Genomic DNA, 11,390 nt, shown 5'->3' with positions numbered 1-11,390 from the left:
ACAGATGTGTGCAAATTTCCAAAAGAGTTGCATTTTTATTTAAAGAATGCAGTTTTATTTCTTAGTGTGAAAGGTTTCCATCCATCTGGCAACACTGTCTCAGTTAGAACCTCGTCAATCAAGTGCAAGCTACTCTATAAACTTTGATTGTTCAAGTTTTCCAATCAAGGCCCAATAAGCAGAGCGGAGCTGGTATTTTGTTGGCAATAATGGCAACAGAAGCATGCACTGAAACATGTCCAGAAAAACAATGTTATAAAATCCTATTGTAAAAGTTTTTAATTGCATTTCCCTAAAAAGGTTCCCCAAATTGCATTGAGCTACTACCATTCGAAAATCCCCAAACCCAAATTACTCTCTCATCAATTAAAGCTGGAGTCACAATTTAACAAGATGCTGTGAGGCCTAAACCACAGAGAAGAGAGAAAATCCCCCAGCATTTCTTTCCTGAATCGAAGGAGACTGCGGTACTGGTGGAAAATGTGTGGAGTCCTCAGTATGAACCGTCTTCATTTGTGGCTCCTCAGAGGGAAACCACTTTTACACTCTAATCCTACTTTTTATCTGCTGCACAGAAATCAGCCCCCTTTCCCTCAACGCAGCCTTCAGAGTGGTTCATCCCTCCCTCTGAGTGTTTCTGATTAGTCTGCCATGTGCCCATTATTCCCAAATAAGAGACACCGCACAAAATATACATCCCTCATCACGCCTAATCTCAAATAGTCACAGTGGCCTGTAACTCAATCCACATTGGGTGATTTTCACTCATGCAAACAAATCCACAGTGGTAGGAATTGATGGCACGCATTAAACTGTGGGAAGAAATCTTTGGAAGCTGCATGCCAGCCAAAGCTAAACAAATTAAGATTTGCAGTTTTATGGACATATTATTTATTGCCTTTGCCTTTAGTTGTTTTGAGCTATTGTAATCCAGAATATATTGTATTTCAAACAAATTTAGAGAAAAATATATTGTCTTTCTAATATCTATCTTTGGTGTGAATCTGACATCTCGTTTTGACTTCAAACGGTTGCAGCCAGGCTTTGGCTTAAATACTCAACGGGCCTCAATGTGAAAAAGCATTGAATTTTTGTCATGATATCTCCTGCTTGATCCATGAAGATTTTTTTTGGAAGTGTGTACTTTTTTCTCCATCATTGTCAACAAGCCAGAGACTAAATCAACAATTTGATGCTACCAGTACTGATTGAGTGACCAAAGCCCAACATGTCTTATTCCTCTGGGCCAGATAAATCCCACTGACATATTCCTTCATTCCAATGAACACAGATATAATATTTTATTTTGAGTCATCCCACATACATGTCTTTAAATGAGTCAGACACAGACATTGTAGGGAACTTTAACTGTTTTGAGAGAGGGACTGTGATATTTTTGGTCTTTTCATGTGGTTTGTTGACAATAAGCAGCATTTTTAATGCCAGCTTTGTCCTTTAATTGTAATTTTTCTGGGTTTATGAACAGTCCAAAATGTAAAAAGATATCATATCGTATCAATTGAAGGCTCATGTGTTTTGTTTAAGCATTCTTATTTTAATGATATTGCAAAAACTGTCTTTTTGATATTAATTGCTGTATATTAGCTAAGAAAGCAACAATTATTGTTTTATTTGTCTAAAATAGTATACTAGTATAAAGTTTAATCCTCAAATATAATTTATAATGGAAATGTAAAACCGAATGTCTGGAAATGTGACACAACCAAAGTTTATTGAAGAATCAAAGCGTGAATCTTTCTGAATTGCCATACACCTAAAATACTGATGACAGAGTCATAAAAAATGACTAAATGCTGGTGGTGTCTACAGATTTTTGTGGCAGCCACAAGTGGAGATCGGCTGTCCATGAGCTCATACAGAGTGATATGTACAAACACAGACCAGAGGCCATACTTGAAGACTTGTTTGCTTGGATCACAGATGATTTATTAAATACACAGCAGATCATTTTCATGAACACGATCTTCAAACCTTGCTTTTTCGGGAATGTATTCTCAATTATTTCTCAGTTTTTCTTGGTCTTTTCTTCCTTCACCTCAATTGGATTTCTCACATCATTAACAATGTTTAGTGGCAACTGTAGATTATGCCGAACGTCCTGCTGATTTAATGAAACTTAACGACTGGGCTAGTCCTGCGAACACTGGCACTAATGTCTTTTTCAGATGTCAGAATGGGAAATCAGTTATCTTTAATGCCTGCTGCTGGGCTGGCAGAGCGAAAATGCAGCTATCACTACGACTGGTAATACAGAGTAATAAAAGCTGGCATGGATGAAGTGAGCCAAGCACATTTAAATTTTAGCGAGGCCCACTAAAAACTAATGCCAGACGTATAAAACAGAGGGGGAATGTGACAGAAATACTGACAGGAATTGGAGAAAGCAAGATGTTTGGGGAGAGCCAAAGCATTGGGCGTGTGTGCATGCAAGTTTGCACGAATACACACACTAGCATGCTAATGTAAGCAGCCTGACGTTTCCACAAACAAAGCTCAGTGTTAATTGATTTGATTGAGAATTTTTGGTTCAATCAGTGGATGCAAATGCTGGTCAGGCATATTTCCATGCATTGTTAAAAAAAATACATCTGCAGTGTATATTTCAGATCTTAAGTGGGTTCCTTTTCTGTTTGTTCCACCAAAGCAGATGTTTTTCGGTTTTTTTTTCTTCAATACAGGATAGTGTACCATACAAGAGAAGAGTTCTGCTACTAATTCTGAGCCCAAAGAGGAAGGAGGGGGCTTTTCTGAGTGAGCTGACATCTTTCATAATTAAAGGCCACAGCGCACGCAGGCCTCAGACTGTACATGTGGTCTCACTGTGTGGAAGTGGTGAGAGGGAGAAGCTGTGTGAGAGTAGACTGAGGAAGAGAGGGAAGAGATGGAGTGAGAGTTCTCTCTAGTGAAAAAATAAAAGTTAAGGGAGAAAATGTTTTTATAGCATAAATAAAGGAGTGAGGAACAGCTTAGACAAGGACGGACAGAGAGACATTTTTACTTTGGCTGAACTGTCATGGAAGAACTGACCATTCACAAAGCTTGTCCTCCTTAGTTACTGTTGCTACGCCTGTTACGCGTTCTATTCTAGAACACCACTATTTACTGTGGCAAGTAACTAGGTAGCGTTCTAAAACATTGGTACTGTACTGCAATGTATGTATACTGTCAATGGGTACAACAGAGGTACTTTCTAGCTGGTGAATGTTTATATTTTTTGGGCTGAAACAACGAGTGACTTTTTAATGTTTGCAGCTTATTCATGTGAAAATGAGAACATTGTAAAATTGGTCCTAAGTGTACATGGCCACATCTAAGGTCAGTATCCTCAACGATTGATGATCCACGTAGAAAACATGAAAATAAAGAAACAGCTTTGTTCTTGTATTGGAGTGTAGAGCTAGTTAGTCCTTGTATTTAAAGAAAACTCTATTTGGCTGTCTAGCTTACATATTTCTTAACAGTAGCCTATTTGTTGAAGCACACATGAAATGGAAATCAGAGTAATTTTTGCTCTGACGTGTTTATGTATTTCCTGTAGACAGCTAGGACTTGCTGTGGTAACCCCTAGTGCTGTGTTTTACGTCCCCCTGTAGTGGACCTATTAGCTGACTCTACCGGGACTGGAAACTCAAAGGCAAACAGCATAGCCAGACTGGGACGATGGAGGCCAGTTTGACAACAGGGAATCGCGTATTGGGGTGTTTTTTGCCAGTTTTTGGCTCCTGGCACCCCGGGGCAAAGTCAGCTAACGGTGGTCGTGATTTGTTTGGCATATATTGTTTAATTAGGGTACAATATAATTTAGGATGCAATCTTAACGGGGTTTTTTTTTACCACTGTAGTGCTATATGTAGCCATGTTTGTAAGAGTGAAGAAGAAAACCTTTTTTTTCCATCATAACTCAAACTCAAACTAATGTCACCTAGTTATTTAATGATGTGCTACTTGGACTTAGGTAGCAAGTTTGGGGACATGCTAACCACAGTTTCATACAGTTTCTTACACTTCTGTTCATGTGTTTCAGTTGCAGAAAGGGTCACCACCTGCCAAATTCTTTAGAGAGGGAGTATCTCTCTTACTAGCCCCATGCACACCGCTTCAACGTGTGGAAAATCCAAAGCTTGACAGGCCTGCCATGCTTTCGGTTGCTAAGCTATGAGTGTAAAATGCTGTCCAGAGGAGGGGTTTAGCCAACAGTGGCTGATCCCTCCAAAAATAGAGATTAGAATAGGCATAGGTTTCAGCTACATTTATTACATTTGTTGGATTACGATTCACTTGTGGGCCAAATATATATCATTCTTCTAGCAGTATTTATAGAAACATCCTCAGTTTGCTTGATAACTTACAGTAACACATGAAAGGAAAAAAAGATAAAACATTGTACCTACTCTGGATGCCATGTCAGATAAAACTTCACAACCCAAAAAGTCAGAGTCAGAATTAATTAATTATTTTAATTGAATAACAGCGGATAGACTACAGCTGGTTCTGTCCAAGGCCATTAAAATAGTGATGTAGCTTTGAAGGGAAAAATATCTACAAATACCTACAAATGGAATGTTTGTATGCATGTTTTCTGATCATTGTTACACATTTATTATTTACAGATGAGGTATCATTGGTATATCAACTGCAACTGTACTGTGAAATGTCCTGCAACATCAATATCAGATCTGTAGCATTTTAAAGAGCATTTGGAAACAGTAAATGTAATAAAAAATACACATGCAGTCAAAGTAACACTGCTGATAATTCAAAAGAATTAGTGGTTCATCATGGAGTATGACATTTTTTTCCCAATGTCCTGTCAATGAAAGTGTAGTCACTTTTATGTCTTACCTTGTCATGTAATAAATACATTTCTTTTATAAAAGAAATCTGTAACTGTTGTATTTCAAATCAACAGAAAATATAAATATCAGCTTATTTTATGAACAAAACATAAAAAAAAGGCAAAAATTATATTCAAAAGCAATGTTTGCTTTCCCTTTGGTACCTAGTTTGCTTCTAACTTCCACATGGCAATAACATTAACATACAAGCAAGAAAATGGTTTAATAACTAAGCCATTAACTATGTTCGTAACTTACATATTGGCAGCACTGTGTCCATGGCGGCTTCTACTCTACAACAAAATAGTGACAGTTTGTGTGCTGCATGTCATGTTTATTCCACTGAGGCAGAATTCAGTTTGTGGAGAGTTTCTCTACCCCGTCCCTGAGAACATCAGCCCTGTGGAGCATTAAACTGTCAGTCACTTCATAAAGTAAGAGACTGGCTTTTATCTGGGCTGTGACAGGAATCTCCTCTGTTAGTCCCAGCCGAAGTCTTGTCCACTCATCTGGTAGAAACGGTGGTTGAAGGGCCTGTAGAAGTCTCTGAGCCTCTGCAGCACCTCTGTGGGGATCTGGGGATGGGGTCTGCCCTTGGACTTTCCAAGGCAGCGTGGTCTGCTGCTTCCCTCAGGCTTCTTCAGGCAGGGAAAACCTTTGGTCTGGTTGAAGTAGAAGTGTTTGTCTGAAACAACCCTTTTTAGACCCAGAAAGTCCTGAACCCGACCCATCTCCCCAGCCGGATCAGACACCAGCCGCTCACCACTAACAAACAGAAAATGAGACAAGGGGAAGTGCTGAAGCCAGTTCTCCAGATGTTTGGCGTAGAGGCCGATGCGCACCGCACTCCACGTGGTGTCGATCAGACCTGTGGAGGCGTTTTTCAATGCCAGGCTCTGGAAGGATGGAAGGCCTGGGTTCTTGGACAGGGTCTGGGTGTAGTCAGATACAGCCCGCGTCACAGGATCCCTGACCACCACAATGAGCTTGGCTTGGCAGTTCATTGTGCAGACACGGCCAGGAGCTTCCTTTGTGACAAAGTAGCTGGGGGTCTTCTCCATGGTGATCTGGCCATCCAGCGTCCGAGGCATCAGGTTTCTAAGTAAAAAGAAGAAACTGGTCAGACACAGAATTCAGTTTTTTTTGGGCCACTTGGGGGAGCTGAACAAGCTGTAAACACAACAGTGACATATTACTGCGGACATACAAAGTTGATATGGGTAACAAACAACATTACTATACACATCCAGCAGACATAGAGGAAAAACAAATAGCAGCCGTCTAATCTAGGAGTAAAGTTGTGGGCCGTAAAACCAAAACAATTCGCTAAAAGATGCTGAAACACTGAGAGGAACAGCAGAGCTGAGTGACACTTCTTTGTGGATCACTATGAGCAACCTCTTTCACATTACACACTGGCGTTTGACCAATTCTTAATATCAAAATAGTGATTAATACAGCTTTAAAAAACTGACAGTGGCATTATCGCTTTACATTTTGTAAAATTGCAGTACAGTACAGCTTGTATGGTATGGTTTGTCACATTAAAGTTCAATCTTCAACCAGTGTAACTTTAAAGCGAGCCCAGGTCTGATCTATCGTCCCACTCTGCAATTTAATCACATGTGGGGTACAAATTCTAATATACTGGCTTCAGTGAAAAGAACATCAAGAGATAACATAAACACATTATATACACTAAACATTAAAGCACCCCAGAATCTGTGTGATTAAAGCTCCATCTACTGTAGTGTGTTTATGTACCAGGGCCCCAGACAGCCCATCTGAGTCTCACTGTAAGGCCTGTACAAAAGGACCATCCACTCACTATGGGCCTGATGAGTCAAAACCACAAAGCCTCAAGAACCACTTAACAGCAATTTCTTATAGATCCCCCCTCCTGCCTTTCTTCCTGCAAGTGCCCCCCCCCCTTACCTCCCCTACGGGTTCCTACAAGGACCCAAACAGACCAAAGTCTGCAGGAAGTGCAACCAGGATGGCAAGCTGCTGAGCTCAGCGAGTGTGTTAAACATGTGGCTGCAATGAGGAGAGATGCTGTCTATAATGTGGCAGTAAAAATACATGCTGAATTTTATACTGCTATATTGTAGAGATAGATTGTGCATAATAATTTGATGTATATTAATCTAAACTAATAATTACCAATCTACTGATTTATCAATTTATATTGTACATTTGTCTTTGTTTTTAAGTTTCTTCTCTACTTTACAAACTGTAAGAAAAAAAGAAAGTTCTTTGTCACTGATTTGATTCATCAGCATGTCCTTACAGTTCAAAGTATCTGTCCTGTCTGTTACACAGACTGCTTTTATTTCAGCACTATCTGGCAATCAGGCATTGTGGGTATAGACAGATCCAGCATTTGTTTGTGTATGTACATTTGACATTGACAAACTGCATGAGGCAAACTTGTGGTGGATTTTGATTTCAGAGACAAATTGTTTTGCATGACATGGATGATGGGCAATATTTAAAACAAGCAAATGAATAGTCTGTAGTTCATTTACTCAACACATCTTATACTGTTTTCTGGAAACAGAGATCTTTCATGTGGCATCCTTTAAAATACACAAGTAATGGAGTCTGGGTGCTTTATTTGTTTGATGTTGGAAGTCTGCCTAGAGTCCACATAAGTACACTGTAGATCACTGGTGGACGTCCAAGGAAAATGTATTTTAATTTTGCCAGTTATTCTTGTAAGATTGTTTGTGGTTAGATGCTTATTCGAGGATTATTAAAAAGCAAACCAGTGTCTTTATTAAGTAACGGTTCAATAGTCCAATTGTCCCATTGTTTGTTTTTAAAGGACCAGTGTTAGGATTAAGTGGAATCTAGCAGTGTAATTACAGATCGCAACTTCCTCACTTCACTCTCTCCTTACAAGCATGAGGGAGAAACTACGGTGGCCGTGAAATAGTCTAAAAATGTAAACAGTGTTCAGTTTGTCCTTTCTGGCTTACTGTAGAAACATGGCGGAAGGCAAAGTAGATAAAAGTGGCAATGGAACAATAAATATATAACGAAAACACAACAATGCTTATTTTCTGGAGATTATACACTAATGAAAACAGACCTAGGAATTTTTTATTTTTTCTGGCTTTTATGCCTTTATTTGATAGGACAGCTGGAGACAGACAGGAAAGGGGGGGCAGAGAGAGGGGATGACACGCAGCAAAGGGGCAGGTCGGATTCGAACCCTGGGGCTGCTGCAGCAAGGACTCAGCCTTTGTACATGGGTCGGCCAGCTCTACCCACTGAACTAACCAGGCGCCCAGACCTACGAATATTATATTCTATTTCTGCCAGTAGCTTAATGTTATACACTGACTCTTTAAGATAATAGATCAACAAAAACAAAAAATGTTAATCAATTGGAGCCATTTAGTTAAAAAACACACAGTCTGGTTTGCCATATACAGTAGAATATAATATTGCAATTATCAGATATTGCAATTGCGGTTTGATATACAGTTAGTGGGAATGACCATTTTTGGATCACAATTTTCATTTTCACTTTTTGTAGGCCAGGTCCTTTGTTTTCTTGCACATTTTACGTTAATTGCATTTTGTTGCACATTGCGATTTTTTGTCACATGGAGAATCCATGATCATGACTGTAAAGGAGGAATAAAGACGTCTCTGGAGTTGTGTAAGTTTTGAGTTTCCCTCTTTACTTAAAGTTAAGCCATTTCACTCCACCCCCATTAAATGATCCCCATAATAAAAGACCATTAATTGATTATTGTCCAACTACAAGAGCTGCAAATGGCCTACCGCTGCCTGTCTGTCCCCTGTTTATCTGTGTCTAATCAATACGTCTGTCTCTATATGACAGATTGTTCACTGTGTGTGCGTGCGCTCGTGTGTGTCTGCACATACACACACATTCATGCGAGCACAGAGGTGTCAGTGTTTACTGATGAGAAACCGAGCGCTCTTCTCCCTCTCTGTCCTCTCCTCTCTCATCCATACTCTTGGATTTGTCCTTCACTCCTTGACATAAGTGTCACTTCAGTAATTGACCATAAGTTGTCTTTCCATACTCATGAATAGTTAATGAATTGTGGCACTCTTCCCTCTCTCCTCGGGTCCCTATCTCCCTCATCGCAATCTGTCTCATTATCAGAGAATCAATAATAGCCATTTTCTATCATAAATCTGTTGCTGTATGTGGTGTCAGGAGAAACTGTAAACAGATCAGGGATGATTAATTTCTTGTCAATTTCTCTCACGCATGTAAATCTATTGTAATGTTATATATGTTTTACAAATACAGCCCTCTCATATAAGTCAAGTTAAAACGCCTTTTAGTCTACTGCATCTAAATGTGCAAAGAGAGTAACTCAGGACACAAAGATGTTTTCTATTTAGTCCAGTATTGGAAAGCCTTGCTGACTAGCCACATTAGTCTGGAACTCCCTGCTGCTTAAAGGATGTAGTGCTTTTTTTCCCTGAAGTGCTACAGTGCTGATTACACTACTGATATGTTCTCTGCAGTCTGGATCAGAAGATTAAATACCAACTCTGGCAACAAGGATGTGGCCAAGAGACTTCCTGCCCTTGCGATTATGGGTTCTCCAGCTGAAGTGCTGCAGCTACATCCCCCTGTAGCGCCCTCACAAAAGGAATCCTGCACGGAGAGTAGAGCTGATTGTAGACAAAAGGATCCTTAAAATCCAATTATCATGTCATTTTCTGAAGCAAAAAACTTAAATTCCATGGGTTATTATACCAATTTACTGGACCATCTAAGTTAAACACTGACTTGCTGGAGGAGACTTCTTCTCTGGCGTCTCTACGTCCAAACGCTTTAATAACTGAGACTGAATTAATGAGGCAGTGGAAAATCAAGGTCGTAAAGGAGAGCAAACAACAAACTGAGTGAAAACATTTCCCAGCAGTTCTGCTATGCTCAGAGGGTGACAGAAGGTGCCTGAGGGCCATGGACGGCCCGTCAGGCTGACGGGATGAGTGTGGGAACTTCAATTAATGCCTCCATGCCTAGATGAAACATATGCTGCCGTTTCCCTCTGACCAGAAAACAACAGAAAAACAACAAAAGAAATTTCAACAAGCAGCTAATTCAAAGATATCCAGGAATTACTATCGATCACTATGGCAACGGCTGCATGTGTAGATACAGCGGCCGGTAGCTCCTTCGAAACCTGCTACATTTTTGTTTTAATATGTGTTTTTTTCAGCTTTATTGCTGAAACACCAGTGAATGATGTCTGATGGGGTTGGATTTTTAAGGGCGAAGCCAAAATTGTTCAAATCGACCGGATTCAGGAGATTTTGACTATGGCAACGACTGCGCGTTCAAATGCTGCGATCAACCACTGGATGAGCAGACCGTGTTCGGAGCCAACAGGAGATGGACCTTGCGTTTACATCGATGATGCTTGGTGCTCAAACACAGTCAAAGTGGATGGACACTGTTTCTTTTTATGTGAAGATGAAGCCATATTATCTATACAATCTTGTTGTTGCTGTTTAAATTCCCCAAGACGCAAATTCAAAAAATGCACTGCAAAATGATTTCCTGGTTGATTACGTGTATGTTTATATGTATATGAATAACTGTATATATTGATTTATTTTATTTCATTTCATATTTTATTCTATGAATTTTATTATCTTTTTATATGTGTGTAGCATGAAGGAACTACAACCCTCTATTTTGTTTTACAACCTTGTGTTTTATACTGATAAATACATTTCCTTGATTCCTTCCTAAATATAAAGTTACAGCTGGTTAGCTTAGCTTAGCAGAAAGACTGCTAGCTTGGCTGTGTCCACTGGTAATAAAATCCTACTACCCGCACCTCTTAAACTCACAAATTAATACATTATATCTAACCTGTTCAAGTCATACAAAAGTGTGAACAAAAGTTGCGGTTTTATGTGGGATTATTTTCTTGGCCAGGAGCAGTGACTTTGTGGCAAGACTTAACCCCCAGCAAAACTGAAACTTCCTTTTTACATTTTTTTTTTATATAATATATCATATAACAGAAATCTAGCCTAACTCACAGCAAAAAAAGTGAATGTGTATTTTCAAAATGTCCAACTACTAAGTGTAAGCTGGGTGCACTACAGTGACAAAGCATAATGGTTGACCATGAGAGCATGTGAACATGCCACTGACACTGTCGAGATGATATACCCAAAACCCTGCACACACAAGAGGAGTCATCATTGTCTTTGGAATACTGACGGCTAATGCCGCCATGCTGTCTCTGTGTTATTTGTCTGAACAGAAACCTGAGCAAGTGGCGAGGCCTCAAAGTGTCACAAATGCCAAAATTGGAAAGAAACAAATCGTGTATAAAACCAAACGTAGCCGTAGGGATGACCTTGAGACTGAGCCACGACGTTATAAACAATGTGTCACAACCGCTACTGTGTATCAGAGCTAAAGTAATATTCAGCACACACACAAACACACTAAACACCTGATGTGAACTGTCAGCCTGAGGAGAATTTCCGGCGCTTTTGCCGACACCCATCACC

The 11,390-nt window shown here is 39.7% G+C and overlaps 1 protein-coding gene across 1 annotated transcript in view; it reads right to left on the bottom strand.

Moving 5' to 3' along the window:
• Nucleotides 1-5,183: 5,183 nt before the first annotated feature.
• Nucleotides 5,184-11,390, bottom strand: part of LOC118323126 (heparan sulfate glucosamine 3-O-sulfotransferase 6-like) — a 13,535-nt gene continuing 7,328 nt past the window's right edge. Inside the window, exon 2 of the mRNA XM_035655059.1 lies at nt 5,184-5,954. Coding sequence (XP_035510952.1) covers nt 5,336-5,954 — 619 coding nt within the window. The 3' untranslated portion in view covers nt 5,184-5,335. The remainder of the gene's footprint in view (nt 5,955-11,390) is intronic.

The sequence above is a fragment of the Morone saxatilis genome, unplaced genomic scaffold, assembly GCF_004916995.1.
Source record: "Morone saxatilis isolate NCDOM2014 unplaced genomic scaffold, NCSU_SB_2.0 Contig14, whole genome shotgun sequence".
Classification (NCBI taxonomy): domain Eukaryota; kingdom Metazoa; phylum Chordata; class Actinopteri; family Moronidae; genus Morone; species Morone saxatilis.
This window is presented reverse-complemented; position numbering and strand designations above follow the sequence as displayed.